The sequence below is a fragment of the Schistocerca nitens genome, chromosome 4 (genome assembly GCF_023898315.1).
Source record: "Schistocerca nitens isolate TAMUIC-IGC-003100 chromosome 4, iqSchNite1.1, whole genome shotgun sequence".
NCBI lineage: Eukaryota > Metazoa > Arthropoda > Insecta > Orthoptera > Acrididae > Schistocerca > Schistocerca nitens.
The window spans coordinates 611635937-611655301 of NC_064617.1; the positions used below are offsets into that span (position 1 = coordinate 611635937).

Below are 19365 nucleotides of genomic sequence, written 5' to 3' on the forward strand. Positions count from 1 at the left end.
CACTGGGTCAATGGCCTTGCCATCCCTTTGGCATCACTGCTTCCTTGCCTACACACTGTCAGCATCTGACTGTGGTGCAGACCACATTCTGGCTGCAGCACTTCCTCACCGGGCATATACTGCTGATATCCTGTGAGCAATGGCTTCCTGGGACAACAATCCAATTATTGCAATACTCAGTAATAAAAGAATAGTTTTACAATGCTACTTCTATGATATCTTGCCAGGCATCTACCAGGAAGCCAGTCATCTCTCCACTGCTACCCTGCACAGAGTGGTGGACTACAACGTTCTGACCTTAATTTAGCAGCTCCACCATCCACCATAGTGGCCAACCACCCTAGTTGCTGTAAGTGGAGTCAGAGTAGTTTCTGACACCACAGTGGTGACTCTGGATCATATCTCAGGCTGCAGCATGTAGTGCAACAGTATGGTTTTGGTTGATGAGCTTTAATTTTTCTGGTTTTTCTCTTTTCTTTATTTCGCAGCCATGGTAAATAGACAGGATGTGCACTGAAATATGAAGGTGCAGTTTGTGAAACTGGAGGAAAATGTAGACACTTCGCATTTTATGGGGAACTGTAAAGTATATCTCTTATGGCCAGTGAGATGCCAGTACTGTAATTTAGCAAGTCATGAATTGCCATGATTGCAGGCAGTGTCTGCTATGTGTGGCACATGTTCAAATGGCTCTAAGCACTATGGGACGTAACATCTGATGTCATCAGTCCCCTATATATAGAACTACTTAAACCTGACTAACCTAAGGACATCACACACATACATGCCCGGGGCAGGATTCGAACCTGCAACCAGGGCAGCAGGGCGGTTCCGGACTGAAGTGCCTAGAACCGCTTGGCCACAGAGGCCAGCGTGACACACGTCACCATTATGAGCATGAAGCACATCCTTACTCAGAGTCTCAATGAGCCCATGATCCACTGTACGATTTAGAGTCATTTTCCTTGTATTTCTGGTCATATGTATTGTATTGTTAGATGGAGTTGCACAAATGCCAGAAACATGAGCAATGATAATCCTGCAAGTTATTGAAGTTTCAACAAAACAGATTGCTGAACTAGAGGGGAAGAATGTTAGATTACAAAAGCAGGTAGAAACTTCTGTGGTAGATAGTGAGTGTGGACAACCCAGAAAGGTGTAGGCAAGAACTTCAGTTAGTGTACCTCTTCCTATCATGGCCAGTTTAGTGGCTCCTTTTTTGGGTAAGCCAATGGAGGATGTGGCAGTGTTTATTGACAGTCTAGAAGCTGCAGATAGTCTGGGTAATCAGCCAAACAATGTGCAGTTGCATATGGCTAAGTTATGATTAGTAGGTATCACAAAGACATATGTCTACATCTACATACACTCACATAATTCACAAGCCACTAATATAAGCCATTCCCTTTCCTGTTCCACTAGCAAATGCAATGTGGGAAAAACAACCACCTATATGCCTCCATACACGACCTAATTTCTATCTTCTTATCTTAGTGCCCCTTGCTCAATGTATTTTGGTGGCAGTAGAATCATTCAGCAGCCTGCAGCAAATGCTGGTTCTTAAATTTTTCTCAAGACAGCCTCATGAAAAGAATATCACCTTCCCTCCAGGGTTTCCTGTTTGATTTCATGAAGCATCTCCATTATACTTGTGTGCTGCTCAGACCCATCGGTAACAAATCTACATCTGTTCTCTGCAAACCACCATGAGGTGCATGGCAGAGGGTATGTACCATTGTAATAGTTATTAGGGTTTCTTCAGTATCTCTGTGACACTATGCCACAGATTAAACAAACCTGTGACCATTTGTGCAGTCCCACACACTTGAGCAATATTGTAGAACGAGTTGCACAAGTGATTAGTAAGCGGTCTCTTTTGTGGACTGCTTGCACTTCCCCAGTATTCTACAAATAAACTGAAGTCTACCACTTGCTTTAGCCTTGAGTGAACCTATGCGATCATTTCATTACATATATCTACAAAACGTTACACCCAGGTAGTTGTACGAGTTGGCCAATGCCAACAGTAACTCACTGATATTATAATCATAGGATATTACATTTTTTTCATTTTGTAAAGTGCAACATTTTACATTTCTGAACATTTACATATAGAGCATGGGAAGAATGATTGTTTGAATGTCTCTATGCATGCCATAATTATTCCAATCTTATCCTCCTGATCCCTATGTGAGCAATACATATGGGATTATAGTATATCCCTAGAGCAATAATTTCAAGCCAGTTCTTGAAACTTTGTTAATAGACTTACTCGGTACATTTTATGTCTATCTTCAAGAGCCTGCTAGTTCAGTTTCTTCAGTATCTCTGTGACACTATGCCACAGATTAAACAAACCTGTGACCATTTGTGCAGTCCCACACACTTGAGCAATATTGTAGAACAATTTGCACAAGTGATTCGTAAGCGGTCTCTTTTGTGGACTGCTTGCACTTCCCCAGTATTCTACAAATAAACTGAAGTCTACCACTTGCTTTAGCCTTGAGTGAACCTATGCGATCATTTCATTACATATATCTACAAAACGTTACACCCAGGTAGTTGTACGAGTTGGCCAATTCCAACAGTAACTCACTGATATTATAATCATAGGATATTACATTTTTTTCATTTTGTAAAGTGCAACATTTTACATTTCTGAACATTTAAAGCAAGTTTCCAATATCTGCACCACATTGAAATCTTATAAAGATATGAGTGAATATTTATGCAGCTTCTCTCAGTTAGTACTTCATTATAGATAACTGCCTTATCTGCAAAAACTTGATTTTACTATTAACACTGTCTGCAAGGTCATTAATATACAATACAAACAACAAGGGTCCCAACACACTTCCCTTGTGCACCCTCAAATTTACTTCAACATCTGAAGATGACTCTCCAGCAAAGGTAACATGCTGTCCTCCCTACCAAAACGTCCTCAATCCATTCACAAATTTCATTTCATACTCCATCATACTTTTGACAATAAGTGTAGGTGCAGTACTCAGTCAGAAATCAAGAAACACTGCATCTACCTGGTTGTCTTAATCCAAAGCTTTCAGTATGTCATGTGAGAAAGGTGTGAGTTGGGTTTCACATGACCGATGTTTTTGAAATCCATTCTGGAGGTCATTCTGTTCAAGATACCTCATTACGTTTGAGCTTAGAATATATTCTAAGATTCTACAACAAATTGATGTCAGTGGTATTGGATGGTAGTTTTGTGGATCACTTCTACTACCCTTCTTGTAGATGGGTGTGCCTGTGCCTTTTTCCAAAAACTAGGCATGGTTTTTTGTTTGAGGGATCTACAATACATTATAGTTAGAAAAGGGACTAACTCAGCTGCAAATACAGTGTAGAATCTGACAGGGATTCCATCAGGGCCTGGAGCTTTGTTCAATTTTAACGATTTCAGCTGTTTCTCAACACCACTGACACTAATACTTATTTAATTCATCTTTTCAGTGGTATGAGGATTAAATTGGGGCAATTCTCCTGGGTTTTACTTTGTAAAGGATTGTTTGAAAACAGAGTTAAGCATTTCAGCTTTTGATCTGATACCCTCAATTTCAGTTCCTGTCTCATTCGCTAGTGACTGGACACTAACTTTGGTGCCACTAACAGCCTTTACCTATGGCCAGAATTTCTTGGGATTTTGTGATATGTCTTTTGACAATATTTTGCTATGATTGTCACTGAAGGCATCATACATTGCTCTCTTGACAGCCAAATTCAGCATCTCTATGTAAAACCCTACACTTCGTTTTACACCTATTATCTGGTAATGTGTTTCTTTAGCAAGTTCTTTACAGTGACTGTATATAATGACATTCCCTCCTATTATGAACTGTTCTGCTGAGTACATGACTATCCAGTGTGTGGTCAACTATTCCTTGAAGCTGAGCCAGAGTCCCTCTACATGCACCTGTCCTGTGCCGAAAGTTTCAGGTTCATCATTGAGATATGACACTACTCACTCTTTATGTAGTTTACTGAATGTATATGTCTTTCTGCTTGTTTTAGTTGTCCTTTGTACTTTGGCAACCATTGTTGCCACAACCGTATCATGGTCATTGATACCAGTTTTGATGGGAGCATCTCCAACACTGTCATGTCTATTTGTTACCATTAGATCCAATATATTTCCATCATGAGTGGGATAGTTTCCAGAGAAGGATATTTAGTAAAGTTTCACAGGATGACTTATCACGTCCACCTCCAATAGAACTGTGATTTTCCTAATTAATTGTTGGATGATTAAAATCACCTACAATGATTACAGTATAATTGGGGAACTTGTGTACAAGTCAACTGATGTTTTCTCTTGAGATTTCGGTTACATCAGGAAATGAATCTGGTGGGCAATAGAAGAATCCAACTATAATACTACACCCATCCCCGATACTGAGTCTTACCCAAACAGTCTCGCATGCAGATTCGAGTTGTATCTCAGTGGATTTGAGTTTCTTGTCTACTGCGACAAATACACCTTTTCCATTCCCCATTTGCCTATCGTTTTGATATACAGTTAAATTTTCCCCAAAAATCTCACTGCTATTGATTTCACATTTCAATCAGCTTTCTGTACCTGATATTAAGTGAGCTTAGCTGTTTTTTATGAGCACTTCAAACTCTGACACTTTGGTAAGATTGTTTTTGCAGTTTAGCATTAGGTATTTAATACTCTCACCAGTGGGAGGCATTTCTTTTGATCTTACACTGATACTTCCGGGTTTCCTACAGCTATCGTTATCTGGATTGAATGGAGCATAACCTAATCCAAAAATGCTTGTGTGTACCCCCTTACAGTCAGCTACCTGAGTAGCAGCCCCTGATGTGCACACCTGACCTATTTTGGAAGCCCTACAGTTTTTAACCTTGAGGCGCAAGTCCAAAGTATAGCTGTACACCTTTGAATTGCTGCAGTGTCTTCCAATAATGCAACCTGTGGGGATGCCACACAGTTTTGAGTAGTCAAGAATGGATCACACTATTATTCTGTACACTGTGTCATTTATAGATGAGATATACAACAGAAAACTCTTCCGATAAACTGAAGTCGACCTTTCACCTTCCCTACTATTGCCCTTATGTGCTCATTCCATTTCATATCACTCTGCAACATTATGCCTTGATAATTAATTGACATGAATGTGTCAAGCAACACACTACTAATGCTGTATTCAAATATTATGGGATCATTTTTGCTACTCACCTGCATTAACTTACATTTTTCTACATTTTGAGAAAGCTGCAGCCCATCACACCAATTAGAAATTTTGTCTAAGTCATCTTCTATTCTCCATTCACTCAGCAACAATATCTTTCCAACACCACAGGGTCATCATCAAACATCCACAGATGGGTGCTCACGCTGCCCATCAGATCATTTATGTATGTAGACAATACTCTGAGGTGACATTGTGTCAGGCCTCCTTTTGCCCAGCGTAGTGCAGCAACTTAATAAAACATGGACTCAACAAGTCATTGGAAGTCCCCTGCACAAATATTGAGGCATGCTGCCTCTATAACCTCCGTAATTGCAAAAGCGTTGCCAGTGCAAGCTTTCATACATGAACTTACCTCTTCATTGTGTCCCATAAATGTCTGATGTGGTGCATGTCAGGTGGTCTGAGTGGCCAAATCATTCACTCAAACTGTTCAGAAGATTCTTCAAACTAATCATGAACAATTATGGCCTGATGATATGGTGCATTTTCATCCAAAAAAATTCCACTGTTGTTTGCTGCAAATGGTTTCCAAGTAGTTGAATATAACGATTTCTGGTCAATGTTCAGTTCAGTTTGACCAGAGCCCCCAGTCCATTCTATGTAAACACAGACCAGTCATTATGGAGCCACCAGCATCTTTCACAGTACTTGTTGATCACTTGGGTCCACAGCTTTGTGGGGTTTGCATCACACTCAGACCCTACCATCCTCTCTTAACAACTGAAATTGGGACTAATCTGAACAGGTAATGCCTAATATTTGGCATTCTTGGCATATTCTTGACACTGTGGATCTCAGAATATTAAATTCCCTAAAGGTTTCTGAAATGGAATGTTTCATGTTTCTAACTCCAACGATCATTCCACATTCAAAGTCTGCTAATTCTTGTCATGGGGCCATAAGCATGTTGGACACATTTTCACACAAATCAACTGAGTACAAATGACAGCTCTTCCAATGCACTCCCCTTTTATACCTTGTGTACATGATACTACCTCCATCTTTATATGTGAATATTACTTTCCCACTGGGTTCTACTACTTAAGAGAAGTCTTCAAGCCACCTATTCCATATGCTTGTACCTTCATTAACAATCTGCAGGGGGGCATTGTGTCAAACATTTTCTGGAAATCTAAGAATATGGCATCAACCTGTTGCCCTTCATCCATGGTTTGCTGAATGTCATGCGAGAAACAAGCAATCTGAGTTTCACATGAGTGATGCTTTGTAAATCTGTGGTCAGTAGCTTTTCTGAGTCAAGGGAATTTATTATATTCGAACTCAGAATAGGTTCAAGAATTCTGCAGCAAACCAATAGTAAGTATACGTATCATAAGAGGTTAAATAAGGCACAAGTTTGAGCACCATAACAAGGGATTCTATCAGCAGAATAGCGAACTGAATAGTGCTACATTCATCAGGGAACAACTTAACTGAATGACTCAGAAAAGAAATGAATTGGTGGAGGCATTCTTGGATACAATCAGAAAAATAAGTTCAGAGAGTTGACACCAATGAAGGGGCTGATAAGATTGTTTTGAAAGTGGCAGAACACAGGGTACTGGATGTGCTTTTGAGGAGAATTCCAGCAATATGCTGAGGAGGGTGCGAATGGAAAATCTAAAGGATTTGGCTGCTGTCATTATGGTTACTAAACAGTTCAAGGAGATGGACATAGTGACTTGGGTGCAAGATGAGCAGAGTGCTTTCTCTACAGAAGGAAAAAGCCAGTTTCAGAAACAATGTCACCAACCACAGTGTTATGAATGAAGAGTGGTGGGGCATTGGATGTGGGACTGACAAAATAGAAAGGGAAGTGACCAGCATCATAATAAGTTGTTCATTAAATGACAATGGAAAATCCTCAACAGCTGGATGGCATTCCCAGTAAAAAAGTAATGCTGCAAAAGCATATGCACAGCGAGACTGCTGCTTGGTAGGCTTGGTAAACAGAATGTAGCATTGGTTTTTAGTGGGCACAGAGGCTCATATGTTGGTAAGTAGTGTGGATCTCTTGGGTAGGATGAGACTGATGTCCCCATGATGTAGGTTATGTGGACTAGGGGACAATGATGTGACATCATTTGGGTCAGCATTGCTCAGTTTCTGTATCGGAAGAAGGTATTTTGAGGAATACATGGAAGTATTATCTCATGTTGTTGGGGGTACTGTGAAACCAGAGGGCTGGATTTTCCAACTAAGCATCTTGCAAAAACTTATCTTTCACAGCATACTATTGGACTCAGTGGGATGTTGTTCCAGCTGGGAATGACAACTGCAAATGATACATTGATGAAAGGTTCACCAATCAGGAAGGTGGACACAAATAAAATGTGTACATATACATTACGGCTCAATTTGCATAATAAATCACAGAGAGGTACAGGAAATTTGCTCTTGGTGAGTATTGTATGATGCTACCTCAGTTTTCAGGTGCTGAGTCATTGCTCTCTAACCAGCAGAAAGTGAGGCTCAGATAAATGGAAAGTGGTCCAATGATGTCCAATTAAAATGCAGGTTGAAAATAACCTTAATAAATGCAGTACAGTTAGTTGAGAGTGTTATGAGAATGGTAGCAGAATCCCCGGTAGCAGTATCCCTGGTAGCAGAATCCCCAATCTAAACAGTCATTCAACGTAAGCAAAAGTTAAGTTCATTTTATGATCAAAATACACTAAATATTCACCAGATCAAAACAGTTCAGAGTTCAACATGACAATTTACAAATTAAGACACATGAGATGATGAATAGAAACTCATAATCTCTTTATTCTCAGTTCCATAATGAAACTGGAAAAAGTTACAGTGTCGTAGCAGCTGTTTACGTCTCAGAATCTACTAACCACTCAACTGGAAAATACATGCTATATCCCTGGCAGATCTGCCTTCTTCAAGGTCTCATCCTAAAAAGTGTCCTGCTTTGAGATCTGATGAACAGTGTCATGAATCGCTCCCTTGAGCTCTTCACTCAAAAAGTGTACCTCCAGTTGACTCCAGTGCTGTTCTGCCACTATCTGCTTTTCCACCAAAAATGCATCATTCTTAAGTTTGACAGACATCATTTGACTCAACTTGACCACTTCCCAGACTAAACTAATATACTACAACAATATTTAAATTAAATGGTGGAAACTGATAATGCATAAATGACTGAAATTTAAGAACTCAAACAACTGAAAATCCAGGATGGAATGTAACAATGTTATGAAAAGGAAAGTTGCTACTCACCAACTAACCTTACACCTGCAGAAAGAATAGCAATCCACCATTTAAAAAGTGATCCCAACCTGATCTGAAATGCAAGGATTACCTGGCAGAAGGACTCCGCCAGCTGTCACACACCCACCTACAAAGCTTGCCACAGTGATCCCATTAGAGAAATCCAGCATGATCTGCAGTCTCTCGTCAAATCCTTAGGCTCACCCCAAAACCATCTTTTTGTTCATCCCTACTACTCCCTGCACTCTTACCTTCTACATGCTTCCTAAAGTCCATAAACCTAACCACCCGGGACACCCCATAGTGGCCAGTTACTGTAACCCCCCCCCCTCCATCACTGAGAGAATCTCTGCTCTCGTAGACCAACACCTTCGGCTTATTACCTGGAACGTACCCTCCTGTATAAAAGATACCAACTATTTCCTCCACCAGCTCTCCACAGTTCCTGTCCCTTTACTACACAGTGCCCTGCTCCTCGCTACTGATGCCATCTCCCTTTACACTAACATCCCTATTGCCCATGGCCTTACTGCTGCTGAACACTACCTTTCCCAATGTCCGACAGATTACAAACCAACATCCTCCTTCCTAGTCACCATGACCAACTATATCCTTACCCACAATTACTTCTCCTTTGAAGGCATTACCTACAAACAAATCTGCGGTACAGCTATGGACACCTGCAGGCCACCATACTATGCCAATCTGTCATTTAGAGAAATTCTTCCTAAACACCCAGAATCCTTAACCCCTCACCTGGTTCAGATTCACTGATGACATCTTTGCGATCTGGATCAAGGGTGAGGGTATCCTATCCACATTCCTCCAGAACCTCAACAGCTTCTCCCCCGTTTGCTTCATCTGGACCTACTCAAACCAACAAACCTCCTTCCCAGATGTTGACCTCCACCTCAAAGATGCCTACATCAGCCCCTCTGTCCATATCAAACCTTCTAACCACCATCAAAACCTCCACTTTGACAGCTGCCACCTGTTCCATACCAAGAGGTCCCTTCCACACTGCCTAGCCTTTCATGGTCATCGCACCTGCAGTGATGAGCTGTCCCTTTTGAAATATACCAAGGGTCTCACTGAAGCCTTCACAGACCGTAATTATCCTCCCAACCTCGAAAAATAAATCTCCCCTACCTTATCTTTCCAGTCTCCCACCACCTTCCAATGTCTCACTGTCTGGCCACAGAGGAGCATTCCCTTTGTAACTCAGTACCACCCAGGACTGGAGAAACTGAATTACATTCTCTGCCATGGTTTTGACTACCTCTCGTCGTGCCCTGAAATGAGAAATGTCCAGCCCACTATGCTTCCCACCCCTTCCACAGTCCACTGTGGTATTCTGCTGTTCACTGAACCTACACAATATTTATCCATCCCTACACAACCCCTGCTCCAAACCACTTACCTCACAGCTCATATCCCTGTAATAGACACAGATGGAAGACCTGTCCCCCCAAACACCACCTACTCCAGTCTGGTCACAATCATCACCTATACCACCAAAGGCTGGACTGCCTGTGGAAGCAGTCATGTGATTTACTAGCTAAGCTACAACCACTGTGCTGCATTCTACATGGGTGTGACAACCAACTACCTGCCTGTCCACTTGAATGGGCACTGACAAACTGTGACCAAGAAACAAGTGGACCACCCTGTTGCTGAGCATGCTGTCCAATATGCCATCCTCCATTTCAATGACTGCTTCACAGCCTGTGCCATACAGATCCTTCCCACCAACCCCAGCTTTTCTGAATTGCGCAGGTGGGAACTCTCCCTGCAATATACCCCACGTTCCCGTAACCCTCCTGGCCTCAACCTTCGTTAGTCATTGTTCTCACCCATACAGCCCCTTCTCTGTTCCCATTCCAGCACTACACAGCCCTCAGTCCACCAACGTACCAAGTCTTTTTAGTTCTCTCCGTTTCTCCTACCCCGCCCCCCCCCCCCAAAAAAAAAAAAAAAAATCTCTCCCCTGCTCACCATCTAACCTCCTGACTGCACCTAGCTGCCCTACCCTCTCTCCACCTTGTTCCTGCACACTCTCCAGCAGCACTACATTGTCCCCTACTCCTACCCTGCTATCCCTGCCCCAGCCTCCTCTTTACCCCCAACCAGTTGCCACTCTCATCATTCGCTGCTGCTCGTAGTGTGGATTTAGCTGCCAGAGGCTGCAGTCATGTGTGTATGAGTTGCATTCGCACGTGTGTGTGTGTGATCTATTTTTGACAAAGGCATTGTTGGCTGAAAGCTTATATTGTGACAGTCTTTTTGTTGTGCTATAGGTGTCTCAGCATCACTGCTATATGGTGAGTAGCAATTTTCCTTTTCATAATACTGAAATTTAAAAAAAAAACTGTTCTCCTGAAAAACTTGAAATGACATAGAGTTATCAGAAATTACATTGTCCAACAGTTTCCTTAAAAATGCTTTCCATGGTCTAAAAACTTCTTCATCGAGAGTCACATTGGTTGTTCTGGGTAGAATCTAAATGATATAAGTTGAGTGTGGCAACTCATATGAATTCAATTTTGCTTGTAAAGATGAAGCTGTATTCATTCCAAAGAGTGGGTTACACACCATGTGCTTTACTAGGCACAGTGCTATTGCATATGGTACACCCTTGATTCCTCCCACCACTGAACTGACATAACCAGCCAGTATATGTACATGTACTCCAAAACACTGTGTAACTCATTATTGTCCACAGTAACACACAATATCAGAGAGGAAAGAAGTGATAAATGACAGATACAAGTCAAAGTATGACCAGGGTAGAATCCAATATATTTAGTTTTGTAGCTTTGTTACTTAACCACTGCATTTAAATTACTTGTGTGACATGGATAATACAGACAGAGTGACTTTAAAACAAAAGCTGATCAATCATTTCAAACAGTCAAATAACAACTACTGAATGCTGTGGGTATTTACCTGGAGCAATTTAAGGAGAAATCATGATGTACGGTATGGGTGGAGCAGTTCCAATGGAAGAATCCTGAGGAACTGTACTTTATTGATGAAAACAATAGCTTACAAAAGATTCTTCTGAAAAATTTAAGTATGGGTAGTACCAAGTTGGATTAATGATGGATAAAGAGAGGTATGTGCTTTGTCCAAGATTTGTTTCTCATAACAAGGTCTTCAGAGAAGTATTCAACAGTGTCCATGAGAAAGGCTGTGGAAGGCATGTTGCCTAAGATATACTTATTCTTCATATTACAAGAGCATAAATATAACTCACTCAAAAATCACGTTAATTAATTTGGGCAAATCTCCTCTTATAATTTTCATGCATACTCAGCAGTCCGTTGTGAAGAACATAGTAGAGGTTACATCTTTTTGAATGAGACGTTAGGGTTTCTTTTGCTCCATTCACATCAGGAAGATGTGATGAATGACTGCTTAAATACCTGTGTATGCATTGTAAGTAGTGTAATCTTGCCTCCGTATTCTCTGTGGGAATGATACATAGAGGGCAGTATTATTTCTCAGATTCCTCTATTAAACTGGCCCCTAAGACTTTTCATATAGTTTTCCAACAAAATTATGAAAAGGATAAATTGCTTCTCACCATACAGAGGAGAATTCGAGTCGCAGACAGGCTCAATAAAAACACTGCTACACATTTAAGCTTTTGGCCAAAATGGCTTTTTCTATAGTAGAAAACACACACATTCCCACAAGCACAACACACACACATGACCAGTGTCTCTGGCCACTGAGGCCAGACTGTGCTGACGGGAGAAGCAATATGTGGTTGGAGGGGGTAAAGAGGAAGGTGGGGAGGGGAGGAGGAGAGAGAGCAGGTTAAGGATGGAGGAAGGTGAAGGGCTGCTTTTAGTAGCATGCAGGAACATGGTGGGACAGGGTGAGGCTGTTAGGTACATCAGGACACTGGAAGGGGGGGGGGGGGGATGGGAATGGGGAGAAGAAGAGGTGCAGAAAAAGACTGGTAAGTGCGTTGGTGGAATAGAAGGCTGTGTAGTGCTCCCCACTTCTTGCTTGCCCCTCCCCCTTGAAACTTCCCGACTGCATCTAGCAGCCCCTGTCCCCACCATGTCCCTGCATATACAACAGCAGCAACAGACTTTCACCACTCCCCCTACCCTGCTACCCCTCACCACCCCAGCAATCTCCCTACTCTCATCACCCATCACCCACAGATGCTGTGGATAGTCCGGCCGCTGCAATCAGAGGCAGTGGTTGTGTGTGTGTGTGTGTGTGTGTGTGTGTGTGTGTGTGTGTGTGTGTGTGGGTGGGTGGGTGGGTGGCATCACCCATCACCCACAGATGCTGTGGATAGTCCGGCCGCTGCAATCAGAGGCAGTGGTTGTGTGTGTGTGTGTGTGTGTGTGGGTGGGTGGGCAACTGGCATCTGAACTTGAAGCATCCATTGGATGGGTTGTATCAAGGCAAACAGCGTACAGAACGCTTCAGCATAGTAGCCTTTATTGTTGGAGACCTTCTGTATGTGTACCTCTGATGCATCTTGAAATAAGGGAACATCTAGATCGGAGTCATCAACATGCCACCTGGATGGTAGAACAGTGTGCCACTGTTCTTGTCGCACATGAGTCCCTATTTGATCTGGACAGTGATTCTCAATGCATTTGCATCTGGAGGGAACACAATTTCAGAATAAAAACATTGTGGAAAGAGACTGATATCGAGGAGGATCCTTAATGGTGTGGGCAGGGATTATGTTGATCACTCAAAAACCTCTTCATGAAATTGTATGGGTGAATCAGCAAGGTTTAACTGCTGTCAGGTATCACGACAAGACCTCGAGACCTCTTGTGATTGTTGCAAAGTGATGTGGAGACCAGACTTCATCTTGATGGACAATAATGCTCAACCTCACAGAGTACGGGTGGTTGACATTTTCTTGGAGATGGGAGATACTGCACGCATGGTGTGGCCTGCTCACTCTCTAATTGAATCCCATAGAACATGTCTGGGCTGCACTAGGGAGACAGGTTGCATCACAACAGTGTCCACCAACCACTCTCCAAGACTTGCAAGCAGATCTGCATGAAGAATGGGCATTATTACCTCAACACAAGACTGATGACATTACTCACAGCATGCTCTCTCATTTTCAGGCCTGTACTGCAGCCAGACATGGTAACACACCATGCTGAGCACATTAACCAGTTGCTAGAATGCATGTGCAAATCTGTTAAGCTGGAAAGAATGGAGAACATTTTTGTCTACCATTATGCATATTGCAGATGTTTATGTTCTGTGTTCTTTACATTGTTTCTACTTTACTATCACCGGTTTACACCATTTTGTTGCAAAATAAATGCAACCTTGCAAAATTTCTGTTTGTTGCTCTAGTTTTGAACACAGTGTATTTTTGCAGCTTTACTCAGATAGTATTCATTATAACTAGTCCATAGTTTTCAAAATGTCTGTGGCTACTATTGACTTCCACATCATTAATTTGTAGCATTAACAGCAAGTGTTCCAATGCACTTCCCTGGGATCTCAAGTTCTTTCTACTTTTGTTAATGACTCAACAGTGAAGATAAGATTCTGTATCCTCCCTCTCAAAAAATCCTCAACCTAGCCACAAATTTAATATGGTTCTTCATATGAGCACACTTTCATTAAGAAATGTTGCTTTTTGGAGGTGAGGAAATACTGCATTGACTGACTGTCTTGATTCATGGTTTTCAGAATGTCATGTAAAATAATCGTAAGTTGGGTTTCACGTGACCAGTATTTTTGAAATCTACACTCACTGTCATGGAGGAAGTCGTTCTGTTCAATAACTATATTATATCTGAGTTCCAATTATGTTCTAAATTCTACAACAGTGATAATGGATAGTAGTTTTGTTGACCACTTCTACTAATCTTTCTGCAGGCAGATGTTACCAGTACTTTCATCAGGCATTAGGTACAGTTTTTGTTCAAGGAATCTGTGATAAGTTATGGGTGAAAGGGAAGTTAAAACCAACTGCAAAATCCTGTATAGAATCTGAGAGTGATTCAATGAGGCCTCAGCATTTAGTACAATTATTGCAGTTTCAAGTGTTCCTGAAATCCATGGGCATTGTAAATAGTCTTCATGGGTTTGCCGCGCAAACCTGTGAAGACTATTTACAACACATCTGCTGGGAAAGCTTGAAGAGTCACGCCATGGACATTGATGATAGCTATGTAATTCATCTTTGCAGTAGCATAACAATTAAACTGGAGTGGTACTCCTGAATCTTACTTTGTAAAGAAATGTTTGAAGACAGAGCTTGGCACTTCTGCTTTGGCTTTCCTACCGTCAGTTTCACTTTCTGTATTATCGTTAAGTGTCTAGGCATTAACTTTGGCCTCACTGGCAACCTAAAGATATGGTACAAATTTCTTTGGGTTTTGTGGGAGATCTTTTGGGGAGAAGATTATGTTACTCATACTTACTAACTTATCTTTCCATGCACGCTCTACAAAATGAGTAGGAGTAACAAAAAATTGTACTTGTATACTGTGTACTATTCACAAACTGTGGCACACAGAATACAGATGTGTATTAGAAGTAAAAATAAGTTTCCAGGAAAAATTTTAACACCTGAATTGATGCTCAATTTTGGAGTGGCAAACAACAAATAGATGTTACAGAAACAAAAGTAATCATTTGGCACATGTAAATGCTTAAAAAGTGTAATATAATATAGGCCTATTCAAGAATTAAAAGAAACTTTACTAGCAATGAAACTGAATATTGCCTTTCATTAATTAATAATGTCTCTTACATTTCACAGTAAACATATGAAAGACTAGATTTAGATAACAGCCTGTATAATACAATAGTAAAACATGTTTATGCTTTGGGTAAATGATGGCTATAAATTCATTTTATTTCGTTTTCATTTTTACAGCTGCTGTCTTCAGACGTTGCATCTCTTCCAGGCATTCTATTCCAGTAATTCACTGAAACAAAATCTGACAATATTTCGTAATTTTTTATGGTCCAGAGCAGAACAATTAATATAAATATCAGAACAATTAATAGCACTGGTTTGTAAATCAACACTGTTTTTGGTACATGGTAATGCACTTGGAAACATTGAATATGTTTGTCAATCAAATTGTTGATATGGAAGCTTACAGCAGTCCTTCCTACAGTGTCCAGTAGCATATAATATTTGCTTGTATCTTTCCTGTCAACAGGGAATGGAATAACTAATTCTCCACCTACTGCACCTTCAGGAATTATTACCACAGTTTCCAAAGTTTCTATAAACATACCTTCATATAAATTATTAATGAGAGGCATATGTAAGACATAGTCATCTTCAATGTGGAAGACATATTCACTAGCTGGTACATCATAGCCAATTATTAAACTAATATTCCATCCACCAAGTAGTGGATATCTAAACTCTAATGTGAGATTAATTGAATCTTCTGTGTTTAGAACATGAGAAGTTGAAATATTCCCAAGGTCATCAATGTAATAAATATTGTTTGCACTCTTTGGCAGAACTGGTGTAATGTTGTTAGCACTAGCTGTATCTGACATTCCATGGTGCATCATATAAACGTATCTGGAGAACGGCCCTTTTAAGGCAGCTCCAGTGTTCTGTAATCTGATTCTCTCTGCTACAGCAATGTTACCCCAAGGAGATATTTTGATAACACGTTTGAGACTTTTTACAGTTAAAAATGCCACATTGTACTCAAAATGAATCCGCATGTCACTTGTATTGAATGCTGAGATGCCTCTGTAAGGTCCATACGAAATGGTGTTTAAATATTTTTTTGTTGGCTGAATAATTGAATAACTTTCTACATTGAAACTGGGAAGTTTAACAACTGTAACCTGTTGATCAGTACAGTAAGCACTATAAAAATAATGGCTAGCATGTAATACAACTAACTGCGCTTCTTCTTGATTAATGTAGGCTGGTAACGGGCGAAGGCATCGTGCAAGTACTGCGCTCGTTTTAAGGCGAACTGACTGACGATTCAGCAGTGGGTGCTTGAAACCTATAAACCAGTATACTCCACTCAAATTCTCAACATTTACCTCTTGTATTCTCAGCTTTGATTCCGTGAAAGAATCCAACTGCACTGCCTCCAGATGCACGACATTGTTTGCTAATATCCTTTCCACAGAAAAGATGAAACCAACTGCGGATGTATTTCCATGGTATTCCATAAGTATTTCGTAATCAATGTGGAGTAACTGATTTTTTGTATAGAATGTCCTATTAACTGATCTGTTCAGCAACCGTGGGTTAATAGTTTTATCTATTAGTCGTGTGGCACAGTGAAAAGTAAACAGATAACATACTATAATTAAAGCTGACTTTTTCATGACTGACTTGCGCTAATGTTATCTAAAACCTAGAAATGACTGTATTACATACAACTACCAACCAACACGGCGAATTATTTAGGCAGTTAATTGTGCTACTATTCAACCAGTAATAATGCTTTCTGTAACAAACGCCAGAGATTGTAAATCATGATAATAACTTACTAATTTATCGTTGTTACAGAGGTAATATAATTACATTATACAAGAATGTCAACGAAATATTGCCTTCGAATGTACGTCAAAACTCTAAATTCCTACAGTTACTTTTATGGTACGGTGTTATCAAGATGCTGCTTCGTTAACAAGAATTAAAAGTTAAGCATGAAACCGATAAACTTTCTGAAATACATCGTCTCGTCTCCCAGATTCCCAGTGATTTTTAAAAGTAAAAGTTTTTTCAACCTTTCGGAAGCTCACATATTTAATACGAAGATACATTTTGTTTACATATTCCCAACAAACTTAGATTCCAACCTCCTAGATTCACAAGACGCAAGTTCAGTATTAGCACATCTGCCGATTGTGACAGAAGTTCTTTGCGGCAGACGATAAAATCATGACGTGGGGAGTTGGTTTGTTGACAATCATTGCTTTTGACGTATGATTGTTGTTAAGTCAGGTTTTGCGTGGAGATGAACGAAGAACAGTTATTAGAAGATGGACCGAATGTTGATTTTCGAGGTGTAACGCTGCAGATACAGCACGATGCTGACCAAAGTAGAAGTCCAAGTAGTCAGGGAGACAGTGATTCAGTTGCAAAGCTGTCATTGTCTCCTGACACGGGAATTGAGCAAAACAGGTCTAATAAAGAAAGTGGTGATCTAAAGCCAGCAATTTCAAGCGGCACAGATGTTATATCTCCAATAACGTCAATACCAAGGAAAAGTGAGTTTAATAGCACTTCTATGCTTACTTTCTGTTAGCTATTAACTATTTCAGCTCAGCCGACGCGCACAATATATACGGTCTTAAATGTAGCATCTGTATCACTTTATTTGTTTATGCTGTCATAGGTATAGTCGTGGAACAGTACTGAAGTTAAAGATTGATGTCTGTTATTAAACATTCACTGTTATCACTTTGTCCTTACCACAGTGAGATGGAAAATTACCATATATTTAACGTCTTTCTGTTTCCTAATAATGTAGGTAGACTTAATTTGCTTCTCAGCCCTGACTCAAATGCTTTCATTGTTGTGATGTTAACATTCTTTCTTCCTTCCCACCTTTGGTTTCACTTGGTCATATTTCTTCTGTGTTATTATTTATAGCGTCAAAGACAGATATCTTGGTGCTCGGGTTTTGTTGGTCAAAATTTTTGACGAAGGAATATATGACAGCCAACATACAACTATGATAGCAAGTAGTTTTTCTCCAGTGTCTAAGAATTGTATGAGATGAATACTACAGTTGCTGTTGAAATTATGTGAAGTTTGCAGTCAGGCACATGGCTCATAAACATTGTGGATTGGGGAGGGTAGGGGGGGGGGAAGAGAGTTTACCATGAAACACAATAATATCCACTTTGCTGTAAACATATTAATCTGGTGATTACGCATTCTAGGACAGAATCTCGTGGAGTTTTTTTGCTGCCGGATAGCTGAATACTTGTCAAACCTTGTTAATACTCTGTAAGAAAATGACCATTCATAGAAGCAGTTTATATGGCTAGCAGGAACAATTGTATGCTTTTAGAATAATCTATGACGTTATCAGTCAATGGTAAGGAAAACGTACATAATTCTTCATCAAAATTCTGAAAATGGATCAGACTTTCTTGACCCCTTGTTGACATATTGCCTGTAGGCTTCTGTCTCAGATTCTTTGGCTGATGCTTGGTGCCATCACGAGTGGTAGGCATTTTTGGAGCTTTGTGTACTGCCAGCAATGAAGAGCAAAGCTTTGACAAAGCCAGCCATTCATGCAGGCAAAATGTCAGAAAAAAAGGTAAAACAAATGTTGGACAAAAAACCCAAAAGAGAGCTAACGGGCAGTATGTCAAAATTCTCAAAGTAAGTATTATTCAAAGGAATGGACAGGTGTAGTGGAACAAATGTAACAGGGCTCCATTCTTATGTAGGTATTGATATGGGTAAAAGTTGTGCAGTCCCACCCCTTGCAGTTTTTGCTACTGATATATGATATCTGTACATAATATGAACCAAAATACTCATCAGAGGTTTGTCTTTTAGGGTCGAGGCCCCAGTTAATTCGAGATACACCACATTTTTAGTATAGGAAGAAAGTATACGAATTACTTAAAAAAATTGTATCTATTGCTTCAAAGTCTACACATTACAACCATGTAAAAACAAATATTCTAAGTTATTTAACAAAAGCAGAAAAAAATATTGAAAAATAAATGGCGCATTTCCCCAGTTTTGGCCATGTTAACCCCACCTATGGCCAGTTGTTTCCCCACTTATGGCCACTTCATATTATAATAAAACTATGGCTAAAATAATTGTCAATCCATGTGCCAGAAAGTAATTTCTGCTTTATACAAGTATATAAGACAACAGACAACAAACATACATCAAATAGGTAAAAGGTACAGAAACTAAATGAACAGA

General features: G+C 40.2%; 1 protein-coding gene across 2 annotated transcripts in view; it reads left to right on the top strand.

The window, feature by feature from the left end:
* Positions 1 to 17341: 17341 nt before the first annotated feature.
* LOC126251464 (tumor protein p63-regulated gene 1-like protein) overlaps positions 17342 to 19365 on the top strand; it is a 132890-nt gene continuing 130866 nt past the window's right edge. For both annotated transcript variants that reach the window (XM_049951898.1, XM_049951899.1), the window contains exon 1: positions 17342 to 17678. In XM_049951898.1, coding sequence (XP_049807855.1) covers positions 17426 to 17678 — 253 coding nt within the window. In that variant the 5' untranslated portion in view covers positions 17342 to 17425. The remainder of the gene's footprint in view (positions 17679 to 19365) is intronic.